The 17,054-nt window shown below is 41.5% G+C and overlaps 1 protein-coding gene across 1 annotated transcript in view; it reads right to left on the bottom strand.

The window, feature by feature from the left end:
- TCF7L2 (transcription factor 7-like 2 (T-cell specific, HMG-box)) overlaps positions 1–17,054 on the bottom strand; it is a 181,413-nt gene that overhangs the window by 4,558 nt on the left and 159,801 nt on the right. Inside the window, exons 5-11 of the mRNA XM_010007934.1 lie at positions 16,947–17,033; positions 10,443–10,568; positions 9,446–9,605; positions 8,588–8,695; positions 3,928–3,976; positions 3,312–3,362; positions 2,061–2,133 (exon numbers count right to left, since the gene is read on the bottom strand). Coding sequence (XP_010006236.1) covers positions 2,061–2,133; positions 3,312–3,362; positions 3,928–3,976; positions 8,588–8,695; positions 9,446–9,605; positions 10,443–10,568; positions 16,947–17,033 — 654 coding nt within the window. The remainder of the gene's footprint in view (positions 1–2,060; positions 2,134–3,311; positions 3,363–3,927; positions 3,977–8,587; positions 8,696–9,445; positions 9,606–10,442; positions 10,569–16,946; positions 17,034–17,054) is intronic.

The raw sequence follows: 17,054 nt of genomic DNA, 5'->3' as shown, positions 1-17,054 counted from the left end.
GGGAAAGATAAAGTCACACAAATACCATGTGCCCCCAGTTCTGGTACTTGGCATCCAGAGCCTAACATGCTTCAAATATCTCTAGACTGTACAAATATCAGATGATAACATGTAGTGAACTAATCACAGAATAAAGCCTAATTAAACACAGCATTTTGGCTAGCATGAGAATTGAGCCTCCTGCCACCATGAAGGGGCTACACCACTCTTCTTCCTTTGAGCAATTGCTACTTTCAAAGCCTGTTTAACGTATGTACTGATTCTGGTATTTAAGACCCCAACACCTGGTACTAGCATGCCTCAAACGGGACAGTATGCAAACTGTTGAAGACATTTCTGGTGCCACAGCTGGTATTTTAACACACAACACCACCCTCAAGCCATGTTATCCTCCACACTAAGCACAAACAAGACTGCGTGCATACACAAAATACAATGAACGTCTGATCTACATTCTAAATGAGATGGAGCACATGGGACTGGCATGAGTAAGAGGGGAAAATGTGGGAGAGGAATCACTACAAACAAGAGTGTGGTTTGGGTTGAAATACCTACCATCATAATATTCCAAATTCAAAGACTGCTTGTATCAGAACAAAGAAACAACAAATTTAACCAAATGCGATCATATAAGGAAAAAGGAATGAGAAAAGAACTACTTGGTATCCCTCCACCAAGAAAGAAGTACGTACTGAGTTATACATGGAATTAACTCCAGTAGAACATGGGCTGTCAAAATTTGGGCTCTCTGATGTCTTTCATCTCCTTTTAATGCTGCAAACTGTCCCACTAAAGTTGTAATTAGTTTTATCTAGAGCTCAGACATTTACAGCTCACTTGCTGGGATAAAATTTAGGAAAAAAGAAGTCTTTTTGGAATCAGAAAAAAAGACACCAGATCATTTATAAAATTGGTAGCTACACAGACATTACTGAGGCATAGAAGCCTACAGGTAGCTATTTAATTTTGCAGACAACACCAAATAATTAGTACAATATAAGCTGTAAACACTGGCTTTTATGTCTCTAATAACGAGAAAAACACTCGTGCTGCAGATCCCAGAACCTTTTTAAAAAGCCTTTGGAGGCAGCGGACATAGACCCAAATGAAAGACAAAATACAGATGTCCAATTTGCTGACAATCTGGAACAAAATAATGAAAAAGCCAAAAAACTGCCAGCTTTAAGGACTTGAATTTTTCTTGTTCCCAGTTCTACCACCAGGGAGAGGTTATTGGTAAAGAAAGAGAGAAAATGGCATTAATTTAGCAAGAAATTCCAAAGATCAAAGATTATTAGCAATTGATGCTGTGGGAGAGAGAAAGGTGGGGAGTGGGGAAAAAAGATTAAAAAATAAAATCACACAAATGCACTAAAAGGACAGATTGCTTTTATTTCCCCAAAGGCCTAATGGGTAGTATTATACCTGCATGGTTTGCACCATAAACTCTGTCGGTCAAGCCCGAACAATGCCCGACACTTCTTTGGAGTATTTGCATCTGTTAGCATAAGGTAAACACAAAAAATACAACACAATGGTGGATAGAGCTCATTTGGACTGTGTCATCTTAGCTACAGCTACGTTTAGCTTTCAATCACCTTAGTTTTATTTGGTAATCTCCCCACGTACCACGGGCAGGAAAGAAAACAGGACTTTCACACGAGCCAAAAGAAAAGAAAACATCTCCGACACGGCTGTGTGTCTGTCCGGTGTTGGTACTGCACTCAACGCCTGTTATCAAGGGCTTTGGGAGCAACTTTCCTTGGGTGGAGGGAGCGTGGTTGAGCCACAGATCAGATGGGCTTAAGGCTGATGCTGTTTTACAGTGGGTTTTTGGCTAGCAGCAGCAAAGAGGAAGAAAAAAAAAAAAAAGACCAACAACGAAAAAAAAAAGCAAAACCCTTTCAGAGAGATGATAACTCATAGCAGTGTCCCACTCCCTTGTGTCTTCCAGATCACAACACAGAGCTACAAAGCAACAAGGCAGGAAAAAAAAGGGGAAAGTACCAAATAAACCAGCTGCAAATCAGCCATAGCGAGTCTGGGAAAACTATACACACCTGCAGGGGCCGCACCAGTTATTCTGTTGATCAAGGCCAAAGCGCGCTCGGCATTTCTTAGGAGCGCTCAGGTCTGAATGAGTTCAAGAAAAGCGAGCAGAAAAGGGAGAGAGGAAGAAAAGAAAAGGGGAGAGGGGGAGAGAGAGAGAGAGAGAGGAAGAGAGAAAGGGGGAGAAAAAAGAGAAAAATAAAAATAAGGAAAAAATAAAAATAAAAAAGGGAATAAAAATCAATGTCCTCGTTATTAATTGCAAAATATTGACTTTTGATTTTAAAGTTAAAAAAAAAAAAGTGATAATCACATTTTTATTCAACTCTTGAGATTAGCTGTTGCAATTAAAGCTGCAGTATCCCTTTATGAAGGACTGTTTATTTCCCTTTTAAAGAGCAGGTAGAGGAAAGTCTTTGTGGATGGTCTAGCAGGATGTTTCAGGCAAGATTTATTTGGGGTGGGTTGTTTTTTTTTATTCTCTTTTTTGAGAAGGGGGGAAAGAAAGAAAAGAAGCTGAGTATGGAAGTTAGATCCTGAACATGCTTTTTTCTTCAACTCAGATACAAAATAAAAATAAAAGGAAACAAAAACCAAAAATAAACAAACAAAAAAAAGGAAATTATATCTCCTGGGATAATGCAGCTTTTGGAATAACATTCAATTTATTGGGTTTTATTAATTTGTATTTAAAAGAATGGATAAGAATAAGCAGATTGCGAAATGAGCATGTTAGTATCAGCCAGAAAATAAAATGTAAAGCATGGCAAGTTGCTGAGTTAGTACAGCTAGTGAATTGCAATGAAGAGGCTTGAGCAGCAAGGAAAAGAAATAAAATCCAAAAGTAAAATAATAATAAAAAAATGCATATGCATGCTAATGTGAGAAGACTTAGTGGGAGCCATGAAAAATGCCATTAGATTAAGGAGGTTCATTACTGACTTGCTTCCATTCTTTATCAGTCTCTTTAAAGAAATACTGCATATTCAATTTGCACAGTTAGTACAACTCTTGCGTTATTTTATTTTTACTGTATTACTGTTTTAATAGCAATTGTTACAAAAACAAAAAACAAAATTAAAAAATACTATCAAGCATATAATAGATATAAAGATATATAGATAATAAATACTATCAAAACGTGTGGATGGTATTTTTTCTTAATGTCATAAGTGTTTAATGTTAAAATCTATAATGGAAGGAAAAAAAAATTAAAAAGCAGTTTATAAACTATTTTAAATGACTCAAAATGACGTTAGCACCTGTAATCGGAGGAAGTGAAAGGCAAGGATTTAGGAAACATTCGCTGTGTTCTGAAAAAAAAGAACAAATTATACAAAGGCTTCAAAAAAACTAAGTCAGGGCTTCTTCAAAATTGACTATGAGATTGCCTATGCAGTATTTCTAATGTCCTAGACAGAATGGCAAACCTCCTTAATTTAAAATGGGTGCGATTTACCACTGTAAGGCATGCATCAGAACATCCAGGTCCAGCCCAAACCAATACCAAACACATCCATACGTACGAACACGCACACACAGATGCGCAAAATAAGCGGACAACTTTAGGAACGATGGCATAGGCATTACAGCTACGGCTCTGCAGCTACAGGCTTTGCAATGGTCACGTACAAATTCAGCTAACGTCACGAGAGGCTCTGACATGCAGTGGCTTGGTTACTAGTTTTAGAAGGGCGATAACGCGTAAATAATTAGAGTGCATTAAAAAAAAACAACAAACAAAAAAGGCTGTCTAGGATAGGGGCCGGCTCCCCCTCAGGCCAGGAGACTTGTACCCACCTCCCCCGTACCTAGGAGCGTCACACCTGGATTGCCACACTTCCACTAAGCCAGAGATTTAGACTTATTTTTACTTACCATTGGTCTCTCCTGGCTGCTTATCCCTTTTCCTCTTCTTCTTCTTTCCCTGCAGGAAACATACACAAATGAGAAGGATTACAAAAGGTGTCTCCTCACAAAACAGCACTGAGCTGTGGCTGGTGCAGGAGGCTCTCCAGGGAGGACACCAAAGCGCAGTGCCAGGTCACTCCTGGTGCAGGGAGGCTCCTGTGTCCCCAAGGGGATGCTCACACCCCAGGGATGGCTCTGCCTGCCCACCCTGTGCCTTTTCAGACAGCCTTGCTGCACTCCCCCCCCAAGGCCAACACCCACCAATGCCATAAGTAGCTTGGGAGGGGGTAGAACAATTTTCAAAATGTTTTTTTTTGAGATAACATTACCATGACAGAAACTCTGACACTTGTATGCTCCTGCTTTAAAAAAATAATTTCTGGTCATCTTTCTGTGGGGTGGGGGAAGAAGGGATAACATTGGAGATTCAAGACGGGGGAGTCCATAAGCAAGGTCAGATTGAGCCCTTGGAGTTCCTTGGCACCCAAACCTGACCATTAGAGCAGAAGGGGAATCCAGATACAACAGACCCTTCCCACATTTTGCTCTATCACATGAAAAAATCACCAGTAATATTTTGCTAAACTGCATCCTTTTCCCAAATACTGTCCCACAAGACAATACATTTTATTATGGTTTCTGACTGGAGGGGGAGAGGCCCTTTCTCCATTTCCCTCCAGCAGCCTGGGAGAGGATGGGACTAGGAGCCTGACTTCTGTGGAAACCCAACAATCCCAAACAAACTCAAGAGAAGAGTTATAAAGTACTAAGCATGGCACAAAAGAGAAAAGCTGTTTTCTAAGAAACTTTACTAAGACAAAGCTACAGGGTTTGGAGAGCAGTACAAAAACGGCCAGTGCAAGGGAATAGAATAATTTCATTTTCATAGCTCCCCAGAAGCTTTTGAGCCAACAATGTCAAGTGTGAACAGCACAGAGTTCCCTGCTTTTGAAGATGTGGTACTAAGAAAAGTTGGTGAAAAGACACCAGGCTAGCAGTCCCTTGTGGTCAAAAGGGAACAAACATGTCTTGGAAAAAGGAATCTCACAGCACTTTTGAAGGGCTGGACTTCTTGGTGAAGCCAAGAAGTTCTCGCACATGGTGAACATCTTTCTCAGTAGGTTGGTCTGACTGTAAATGGCTAAGATTGGGCTTCAGGTGTTACATCAACTGTAACATTTGGGATGCTCACTATGATATGTTCTGTGGCATGTATTGGCAAAAAAACTCCTGAGCATAAATGTTGCACCTTGATTTGTTGTTGTCATATTTTTCCACCCCAAAAGCTGGCTTTCTGGCATAGGACTTATGTACTTTTTCCCCCTCTCTTGCTCAGGGCTGTAAACTGGGCTTTCCAAGCTGCAACAAAAATGATCTTGTACATAAGAACCTTCTGGTGACAGAAAAAGCTGTGTGCACCACCAGTTTTAAAGGATTTTTAAATGATGTGCACATAATCCCGTGAGCTAGATGCTGCTGAGAAATCGCCTCCAACACCTCAGAGGTCATTTTGAGGGATATCGAAAGATGTTGCTCTGAGTCAATTGCTACAGCAGCCATCAGTCCAACATAACAGGCAGACAAGATAGACAAGCACTGCTCCCAAAATTCCCTGAGAATAAAATAAGGAAAAATGTTGTATCTTGAAGTCTGCATATACCATAAGATACAAGAGGCTCAGACTGCTCCATCGATACGGATCTAGATTGACAGTAACTCTGTGAAAGTCGGTGAATTTTTTCAAGGTTTGCAACCATGTAACTGAAACCAGACAATTGCCTCAGGACCATAAGCCTGATTTTTATTTAATCTCCAGGAGGTAACTTGCATAATTAACATGCCGCATCTTGTGGGAAATTTGCTCAGTTTTTGCAGTACATTCAGGAATTCAAGAGCTCTTCCAATTTAAGACCTCATAACTTCTTCACACAAGGGCCAGCCAGAACAGAGGTCAGGAATCACCGGTCCTTTACAAACTCTTCCAGACAGGTATTAAAATGCTATAATCCCTGTAAGGAACAATCTGTTAAAAATGGCTGGAAAAAGATCTGCTAAAAATGACAGACAGGAATGTCAGCCAGGGACCAGGAATTTCTGGTTCAACACAAGCTTTGAAAACTGTTTCTAACAAAGAACTGACAGACGTCCCACTAACTTCTTTTACACCCTTTTCATAGGAGAGAGGGAGAAGAATCACCTGGCTTCCTTGTTCAATCTCCGTGCTACAAGAAGATATTTGATTACGTAGATAAATTAATACAAGGACTTAAGAAAAGGATCACAGCAGCAGGTTTTCTAGGCTCTGCAGGATTTTTTTTTGCTTTTCCCTCCAATTGTCCTCCTCAGACTTGAGCAGACAGTCTGCAACATTTTTCGTCATCGTACTATAGAAATTCTTCGTCTGCAAGTGAAGGTGGATGTAAATACTTGCTAATTGTTTTGGTAGCTCCCTCTATAGAGCCAAACCAACATAGATTTTGACAAGACTGCACAGTTCTTTGGTACTAGTTTTCTAGACAAGCATCAAGCATGGTGATGAGACCCCTACATCCAGCACTTAGAGCTGCTTAACATCCTATATTAGATCTCAAGAAGAGCAAATGAGCCTTGTGACACCAACAAGCCACAAGGGATTCCCTGAATCCTCTTCTCTGACTTAAGAGCAGGCTGAAAGCCGCATTTCTTGAATGTACTGCTCCTATTTCTGAAGACCTGGGCTATAGCTGGCTGCTTACTTGTGCTTGATGTGAGATGCCTGACAATTTCAACATTTCAGGCAGCCCAAATGTGCTCCCCCCTTCTAGGTGCATGAAGGGCTTGACACCCCACAAAATGCCAAGAGAGGAGGGGAACTCGGAGAGCTCTGAATGGACCAGGAGAGGAGAAATAAATACATCCTGCAGATGATGCAATCCTGTGATGCAAAGGTACCGCGCTCTCCTCAGGCAGGAAGGTTCCCCCTGAAGGTCACCTGGGGGTACAGCATCAAGCCGCTGGGGAAGCGCAGGCTTTCTCATCCTGTCCTTTTTAGCTCGAGAAGAAAGGGTTTCTCAGTGCTCACACGGTGAGGACAAAAGTAAAAGGTCCAAAACACTGAAGGCTTTGTACATGCCCGCCTGTCGGTGGCACAGTCACTGCACAGAATGAGCATTCCCGAACCATCAGTCAAGCCTCTACTCCCTTTTGAACACCCAAGAAGATGATACTGCACAGTGCTGAGGAACTACCTCAAGCCTATGTTCTGACAGTCAGGACCAGACTATGCTGCAAAGAAAGGGAAAATACATGTAAGCAGAAGCAGTGCCTCATTGGGCTTAATGAGGTTTCCTCTGAGAAGCACGCATGGCTACACCTGCAATGGCAAACAAAGGAGGGAGGGAGGCAGAGCCCAATAGAAAGAAAAGATGATCAAGAAAGAAGGATTTGAAAAAGTGTCCTTAAGTACATACTGCTAAATAAGTGAGCATGTGTATTCTCCACTGCTGAAATGGTGGAAGAGCATAGAGAGCTGTTGCTGTTGCTCTGGCCTTTGCTGCAGACTCTAACCTGGCTTCTTCCCACCCGTACACAGAAAAGCACAGATTCTCACAGGGGTAAACATTGCCAGTCACAAAGGGCACAGTTTCTGCGATTTGCGGCAAAACAGGTTATTTAGGGTAAAACAGGCAGTGATGCTGATGAGGATGGAAGAGACAGATTTCCACAAAACAAAAATATGTAACCTTATATGTAACTGACATCAGTGTTGCAGCTGCTGGACCCCAACCCTGCAGGGAAGTCTGCCTGGAATGCAGATTCTCTAACTCATTCCACAGTTAGAGACCTTGAAAGTTTTAGGGGATTTTTATGGAATTTTTTTTAAAGGGATTATATACTACCAGTAAGTAGTTACAGTGCTGGCCTTGTGTTTTTAATAGAAAGAAAACCCTACTACTTTTAGCTACTAAACAAGCTTTTTGAAAGGTGGAGAGGGGAAACAATCCATGAATTGATAACAAGCTCTGAAACACCTTAAAAAATGAGAGGGGGGGATAATATGGCCATGAATAAGTAAAACATAATTGAAATACACAACAGTAGAGTGTGGAATAATTAATTTAACCCCACTTGAGAGTAAGACTTTCAAACAAGTCATGCTTTTGGTTTTGCCAGTCCTTCTCTGAAGCTAGGATAAGTCATTCTTCCACTTTCCACTATACTCTCACACAGATAAGCACAAGACACTAATAATTCATCTTTTTGGTGGAAAGGAGAGGAGCCATACTAGGGGAATTTTTAAGTTTGTTTTAAAAATTGAAATTTAAAATGACCAGCAAGCCAAACAGCTTTTCTAGACACTGGTAAACGTGAAGGCAAGAGTTTCTTCACAGAGCTCTACTGCCATGCCCCAATTCCAACCTTTTACGAATCCCAGCTGGGAAACCTTCTCCAAGTGGAGGGCTGGGAATTATTCCCAATACTTTTAGTATCGCAGAAGGAAGCGTCCATGGTTGTTACCAGATTGGGATCCCGAGGCACGCTTTCCAAGTAGTGCTTGTGTGCAATGTGTGGTCGTAGATCAGCAGGTCACATACACATTTCTACAAGCTCAACTACTAAAAAAATTTCCACCTACATAGGAACCTACATAGTTATCCCGTGCAGACCAGCCTGGGTACAGCTGCATATGAAGCTGTCGCTCCTTTCTTGCTAGTTCATAGTATTTTGCTTGTTCTTCTCTGGATAACGCGTGCCACTGAGGTGAAGAAAAGAAAACAAGACAAAACAAAAAGCACAAGTTTGTTTTTTTTAAGCGTGTTAACAGCAGAGCATATTATTTACATGTAAAGACAGCGAGAGTTGATTTTAATTGAAAAAGAGATAAAAAAAGAAGATATGGCACGCTGCCATTCTTATTTTATTCATAACTCCAGATTGTAACTTTGGTAAACTTAACTGAGTCACAATTCATGCTCACTCAGCCCCGTTGTTTCCCGATGAGAGGGGAGAATTAAGAAAACTAAACAAAAACAAAGAGCAGAGGAGAGGGTTCAGAAGCTGAACCACTTGTCATGAGCCCAATCTCAGTTACAGATTTACAGGTCTTTCCTCCCCCTTCCTCACCAGCACCCACTCTCCTCTCCTGGTTTTCACAGGTGCTGATAGTGGTACTGTACTTCCCAAAGGCTTTTTCCTTCCCCATTTACTTTTCTGCCTGTTTCTAGGACAAAGTAAGAATTTTGAGATTTTTCCATCTCCAGGTAATGGAAATAACACTGAAATAACAGTGTTAACTCTCCCCCCTTCCTTGTGAATGACTCCACTGACAAAAAGTGCCTGCGAAAACAAAGACCAAAAGAAGGCCTTTGGTTTAATCACTTCCCTATCCATTATCAAAATAACAGGAAAACACAGTGATTCAGAAGGAAGCAACTCCTTTTCTCCACAAGCAGTGTGAATCGTATTGAGCTTCAGTCCTGGCTGGTGGTTCTCCCTCGTTACCTACCCTTCGACCGAGGATCTGGTTGATGGCTGCGCTCTCTTTCAATGTGCATTCTGCTACAACTTTTGCTCTCATTTCCTTCATATACAACATAAATGCATTAAGAGGTTTCTTTATGTGTGGCTTCTTTTTCTCTTCTTCTTTTTTGGAGTCCTGATGTTTTCTGAAGGGTAAAGATACAACAGACATAAACCTCACAGTGAGAACTCTTATGAATTCATTAAATTAATCCCCTCAATCCCTCTAGCATTAATCCTCAGAAATTAGACTCTAGAAGGATGACCAGAAGGTTCTCTAGGACTTTCACCCTAGCTGCTGTACGAGAACAGTTTTAAAATAAAACTTATCTCATATTTACAAGTGATTGCCAAGTATCCTCTCAGCCCCCCAGAAGAACCTGGGAAGGAGATGGGCACTCAAGAGAACTGTGTTCATGGAGAGGACTTGTGACCATGACAGTAAAAGAAATAATTACACTTGATCATCAGTGGGAACTGAAAAGCTGTCTTTCTGCTTCACCATGAAATGAAAGGCAAGAAGCACCACAAGCACCAGGGCTAGAGGAAGACCACGGCTCTCCTTGCTTCAAACCTAAATTTGATACCACCAGCATTCTATGCAGCTTTGAACAAGCCATTTATGCACTGGTTTATTGTCTCCTGTTGTGTATCTGGTGTGTCACAGCTTCAAACTAGGCACTGAACAACAGGGAAACTAGTCAAGATGCTTGAATATTAAGAAAATTCCACTTTCTTATTAAAATGGGTAAAGTTAATAAGTACTTGTATATGTCACAGAATGAGTCTGAGACTGTTACCATGATTTTGACACACTTCAGTAGTTAAGCCACGTTCAAATCAATTAGAAGAGAAAAAGCAGTTAAAACAAAAAATATTGCCACAAACACATTCCTGAAAGTCTAAGCCTTTTAAAAAGCCACACATGCACAAGGGATGCTTTGGGGTGCTCCAATATTAAGAGACAGGAAGCAACAACTTACGAGCTGTGGAGTGAGCCGACGTCGCTCTGGGAAGATTCCTGTTTGACTGTTGGTGTGACTATGGCCGGATGAGGGATTCCAGTTGTATGTAAACTATGGTGTGGCGGGACCATGTGTGGAGGAAACCTAGAGGAGAGAAAGCTGTGTAAATCGTCAGAATAAAAATGAATGAATGGGGAGGGATGTGTATACACACACACACACACAAAAAAAGGCACATAACAAGCACATGACAGCCAGACAAAGCATATGAAAGCTGGCAGCATTAATTAGCAATAAATTAAACATAATGACTCTTCTAATGTCATTAAAGCCAATCTTCCCCTTCATTATCATTACTGACATGAGACATCATGATTTTTAATATCTTTAATAAAAGACAAATTCAACTGGATGAACTTGGATGAAAGTGGAATTTCAGCTACCTGCAAGTAAATCCACCAGTCCATTTCTTAGCTAATAAATTATCTGTGGCAACCAAGGAATCAATTGTTATACTTCTGAATCATGTTATGAATTTGGGATGACATCTTTTGTTGCATATTGACAGCAAAATAAAATATTAATGCAACACAATCTAGATGCATTTTTTATAATCCTTATAGATGCCTCATTAGCTACATTTTGTTGATGGAGCAAAAGAAAATATTTATTTGTGTCTAATAAATCTCTGAGCCACATTGCTTTAACAGAAGGTGGGAAGATTGTGGAAATTAAATATATTTTGACTATTAAGGTAGCCCAGAAATGCTTAAATTAATGTAAAATAACAGTCTAGCTTTTTCTGAAGAGAAAAAATGTTGTCAGCTTTATGGTTAATGGTCATATACATGGAAAAGCCGTGATCCTGCAACTGGATTCAGACAGATGTGCAGTCCTTCTGTATGAATCTAATTGCTTGGTCAGGGCCACAGCAAAAACATGGCACAACCATTCAGACTTTTTACTTTAAACCAAAATGAACAAAATTCAGAAAAGCAGGGTTGACTTCTTAATACTATTTTTCACCAGTCTCAGGAAGGTTTTGCAAGGAATAAGGAAAGCACATTATGACTGCCTCTCCTTTAGAAAACCCCCACTGAAGTCAAAAGGTTTCCAGTGAATGCAATCTAGCCTAAAAATCTGGTTCAAAAATAACTTCTCCAGAAATCCAAGGCTAAAGTGATTATGGCAAATGACAAGGTTTTTTATCACTGCAAATCCCTACTCTCATCCCAGATTTTGAACCAGTTTTGTCCAAAGAAAGTACCCTGAGAATATGGAGTACCCAATGGGATAAAGAATTATTTCTTCTATAATCAATACACAATGATTTTTTTCTATCAAGCTGGATTTAAAATGGGGTGATACAACATGGGTAAGTTGACCATGTACAAGTGTCAGAAATATAATGGGATTTCTTTATTTTCCCTCTCTTAAATTCCACTACTGAGTTTAACACCCCCCGCCAACTGCCTAGACATTTCCTACATTCACAAGATGACACAGTAGTACTTTCATGAACAAGAGGTACTGTCCACTACAAACTCTGAGGATCTTTGTCTATCAGCTGGTAGTACTCCAGATCATTAGACAGAAGTATTTTGTCTTTGAAAGCAGTGGTGGGAAGAGATGAGACCAACAGGGAGAATGTAAAATTGTTTAAACTGTAGATAACTGCAGCTCCACACAAAGCCATGGAGAGAAGGAAAGGAGGAGGACTTGATGGCAGGGGAAGAGGAGAAAGGGCAGCAAAATGTTCATTACTCCACAGATTTTTACTTCTGCTAAAACCCATGGACATAAATCTCCACATGGACTGTAAAAATGCTTTCTCCAGTCTCTGACAAAAGCAGCTGGGAGACAAATGCACACTTGGGGAAACACTCTGGTGCATGGTAGCTCAGAGGAGAAGACAATGGTGAGACTGCAAGGAGACTGATGCCTTGGTCCTATTTATGCCACAGAATTGCCTCACCATTTGCAAGACATACTGGGCCTTTTTATTGTCTCCTTCTGCTCTCCCTCTCTCTATTTTTGCATGTGTGAGTATTTTGATTGGACATACTTTAAGTTTGCTCACATGGTGCCTGGGGCCTTCAGCCACAGCACAATGCAAACAATAAAAACTGACAGCAAGAGGTTGTTTTTTAAAAAAAATAACTTATAAGCATGGGCAAAAATAAGACCCACGGCAAAACCCTGACCTCACTGAAAGTGGTCTAAGCGTAGAGATAAAAAGCTGGCACACATCCTATCGTTTGTCTGTCTTATGCATGACCCAGAGTTGAAGAGAGGACTACACAACTGGGGCTAGCTAGAGTTCAAACTGGAAGGAGAGCCAGTGACAATGGGTCAATTAAGGATGAAGATGGAAGTGAAGCTGCACTTGTTTGGCATGAGGACACAGTGGGAAATGCAGTGAGGATCTACCAGCAAGGAAGAAGAGCTAACTGAGTGCAGTGGTAGCACAGAGATGGAAGGACAGATGAGTGGACCTGAACAAGGCTAGACTCATCACTGGAGAAGGGCTCCCAAATATCACAAAAGAATGATGATAACTGGAGCTCATGGTGACAAAAGATGGCATTTATTAAGCTTCTGAAGAGGACCCTGTGACATGGTTGTGACAACTGAGTAATGGACTAGTTTCTCAAATAAGGATCTAGTAAAAAATTAAGCAGTCTGAAAAATGAAATCTGCCCACATGCTGGGTTGCTGTATGGTCAGGATCATATGGGGAACTAAATTCAATAAACATAGGGGTTATTTAATTTATTTATTTTTTATAAAGATTAAAGTGCCTCCAGCTAACACAAAATGGAGGAGAGCGAAGAACACTGGCAAAAAAAATGCAACTTCCTCCCCTAATTATGGGGAAAAGAGTTTTTTCGACTACCATTCAGGAGAAAAAGTGTGTGTTTGCACACAGGACAGTGACCAGGTGGGGAGGAAGGGCAGCAGAGGAGCAGAAACCTATATACACATCTTGTTTTGAAGCCTGGAGGATGGTGAAGCTTCCACTGACTTCAGCTGGCATGAGATTTTACCTACCAAGCTCTAAATTTCAGAGACACAGCAGCCTTCAACAACAAGCAGCTGCAGCTCAGTGGTTATTTTTTGGGGTAGCAGTTTCTCCATGGAAGTTGTGTGTTTGTTACCAATGACCAATCAGTATTTCACACTCATTCTCTCTCCCTGCAAGACACAAGGCTGCCTATTGGGACTTCCATACCCCTTCCTATGTTTGGGGCTATAAAAACATGCTTCAGAACCAAAGCTGCTCATACAATCCCATAGACTTCAGTGGGCTGGGTTGGGGGTTCAGCCCAAAGTCCAACTGCCTATTTATTTCCATGTAGACATCCACTCACGTGGCAGTAAGAGTGGGGGGAGAGTGCAATTTTTAAGTTCCTGGCTGCACTCCAACTTCAGTAATTACATTCAGCAAAAGTGAATTTCCCCTGAAATTTCAATTACAGAAGGTATTTTCCACTGCCACCACTTAACGGCTGTGCAGTGTTTGTCTGGTGTAATTCTGTTAAATTATTTCCTGATTTCCTCTCACAGCAGTTGTTTTTTCATAGTGGGTCCACTGTTTGCCCATCAGTCAGTTAACCCTGTCTGAATTTACATTAAGAGCATATTATAAAGGGGTAATGAAAGACCAAGAGATGTTATAACCACGTTGCACACAGGCAAAGTGAGTGGGGCAACACTACAAGTGGAGAAAAGAGTTTTAAATGGTTAAAACAACCTGAAGACACTACCTTAATAGTTTAAACCATTTATGAAAATCACTATTAGTCACCCACTGACCTTTTATAAACTATTCATAAGCACACTCTAACTAATGAACTGTAATTACTAAGCTTAGGGAATACTCAGGGTTGGGAAGCATTACATGCTCCAAAGGCCTGTACTATAATGGCAGGCAAAGACAGGAACTACTTTTGAAGGAAGGCTCTGGAAAAATGTAGAGGGAAGGGTAAGGTTGGGGTCTTCCCTGGCTTCAACATTTGGGCAGAGCCAACACAGTGACCCCAAGGCTTGTACCAGGGCCCTGCAGGGCTGTTGCCCAGAGGCCAGCCATGAAGGTCACATCTGCAGGCAAGTGTGGGCATCCCCAGGCAGGCCAGCCCCATCACCAAGCTCTGCTGGCCAGAGGGCACGGGCTGCCCCGCGGCTTTGACCAGGCACTGAGCTGATACAGTGAGCATGAGAAGACATGCCTCAAACCACCTATCAGAGCACGGTCTGCCCAGAGGGTTTTGCCATCTATGGGAAGCCAGGAGAGAAGTTTCTGGGCTGAAACAAAGGATAAACATCTTAAACCTATTCGTCAGCCTGCCTGTGTGCCTGGGTGTGCGTGCGTACGGGCACGCGTCAGAGGCAAAAAGAAAGGCTGTGTGCATATGCACACCCCTCACCTTCGCCTCAGACATCCCCCCATATTTTTTTCTCTAGACAAGTATTCCATGAATTGCAATAAACACCCTAAAAATTCTAAGCAGCTCATTATACACCACTGTCTCCTTTTATGGCTCCAAGCCAGAATATAATGATGAGTCTTAACTTGTTAAGGACAACTAATTTTTTGTTCCTGGCTGTCTCAGGGGCTTCTCTCTTACTCACTCTCACTTTACTTCACTGTTGACATGTTTCTGTTAACTGGATGTCATCTGCCTGCCTTGATTTTATGCACAAGCAGTGGGATGCATTTTTCTGTGCAACAATTCTGCTTTGAGTTGCATTAGATTTGTCATTATTCTCTCATTTTCCCCTTGCACTTGTAACATTTCATCTATTCCTGCCTTATTTTTTGAGCCACGGTGCACCCACATTATGGTTTATACATGATCTTGCTCCCTTTGAAGCCGGCAGATTTCAGAGCCAGCCCTCGTCAGGAGAAGTGCCTGCTACCAATTTAGCAGGCTGAGGGCCCCGAGCTCCAACAACTCAATCTAAAGGGGGTCACAGGGTGGCACAAGCGAGTGTCAGCAAGTGCTGTTTAATTGCCAATCTAGGCTTCTCCATGGTGTTTAAAGTATAATGACCCATCACTTAATTCTGAGAAGTCCTGGCCCTGCTGCTGAATGGAATGAATATCAAAGGATGTGCTAGAACAGGGCAAGGAGCCTACATTTCCTATAACTGCCATAAGTATAATAGACCTCTACTTCTGTCGTCCCATTACCACAATAATGTATTTAATTTGCTGTGTACTCTTTTTAACTAGATACCTTTCATAAAGTCTATCTTGGGAATATAGCCTCCCCCCTTTCACATCTCCCCCCTCCCTCAAATGACTAGCCTCTCTAATAATAATTAAACTAAATCAAGCTCTACTTTGCCTCACACCATGCCTGCAAGACTTTTATAGATTGAAAAAAAAAGATTAAATGGAGGGAGGGAACCATTGTTTAAATTTGCAGCTCTCTCCCCAACCCAGGATTTTTTCTCTGCCGTTCTGGGTCTATTAATTTTTTTTAAAGTTGATTTTCCAGTTGTCTCTCTGTTTGCTGGAGCAACACAGGCAAATGTTAATTTTTTGCTTTTACTCTACTTATCTAAAGCACACACCACACCATTTCCCTACCCATTCACTCATGAGTGCTAGTCTCAGGTTTCCATTTCTCAATCAGGTGTCTTTCTGCCCCACCCCCAATCTTTTCCTCCTTAAATCCTCTATACACCAATCCTCACATGTTAAACTGCAGAGTGGGAGAAGAAGGGACAGAGCAGGGAGGAGACATAGAACCTTGCTCTGTAATGCATGCTAATTTAATTATGTGCCATCATCAAAATGGATTAGCTGTTTCAGCCCATCAGGAAAGTCTAAACCTCCACCGATTTAATTAACCAGACTGAAAATCAGATGAACAGAAAATAAAACTATCATTAGGAGCAATTAGTGATTACTTAAACATAGTGCTGCAAACCAGTTTGTAAATAAAACTAGCAGCCCTGGAAAATTAGATGGAATTAATTGGAGGTAGGGAGGGGCAGAAATATATACTTCTAAAGCTTTAGAGGGTCAGGCAGGCCCTTTTATGTTGACTATCAGTGTTTGGAGATCTGGTGAGGGAAAATACAGTAACCTTCCTCCCAACTCTGCCTGAAGATCAGCCCTCCTCTCTCCTGAGCCTTCCCTCCTGCACACAGAGTGCAGCCAGTGCTGGGTGACAGCCACCAAGAAAGCAAAAGGTGTCACTACTTCTCACTTTTTCAAAATCACATTCTCCCAGATTTTTCATTTACTTTGGCTTTTAAAGATGACTTCCCACTCCTCCACCTCTCCCTCAAAAACAAATTCTTATAGCCCAATGACAGCACTAGGACATCCTCTTCTTGTCAAATGGGAAGGTACCCCATGTCCTCTGCACCCCAGCAAACAACTAAGGATGACTGTTTTACTGAAGTGCTTTCAGAAATACACTTCCTAGATTAAATGCCCTCCTCTAGAGAGGGCGGCAGGAAGAGTTACATTTGCTCTCAATTCAGGACCTCAGTATTTGAACTCACCTTGACATGGAAGCATTGACGGTCAGAGCTGTTGGGTAAGGGTGGCGGAAACCCCCTGTCGTGATTGGATACACTGGCTGACCTTGCCTGGCAAAAAATAAGGGAAAG

The sequence above is a fragment of the Chaetura pelagica genome, unplaced genomic scaffold, assembly GCF_000747805.2.
Source record: "Chaetura pelagica isolate M959 unplaced genomic scaffold, ChaPel_1.0 scaffold531, whole genome shotgun sequence".
Classification (NCBI taxonomy): Eukaryota; Metazoa; Chordata; class Aves; order Apodiformes; family Apodidae; genus Chaetura; species Chaetura pelagica.
Note: the sequence above shows the minus strand (reverse complement) of the source record. Positions and strands in the feature narration are given on the sequence as shown.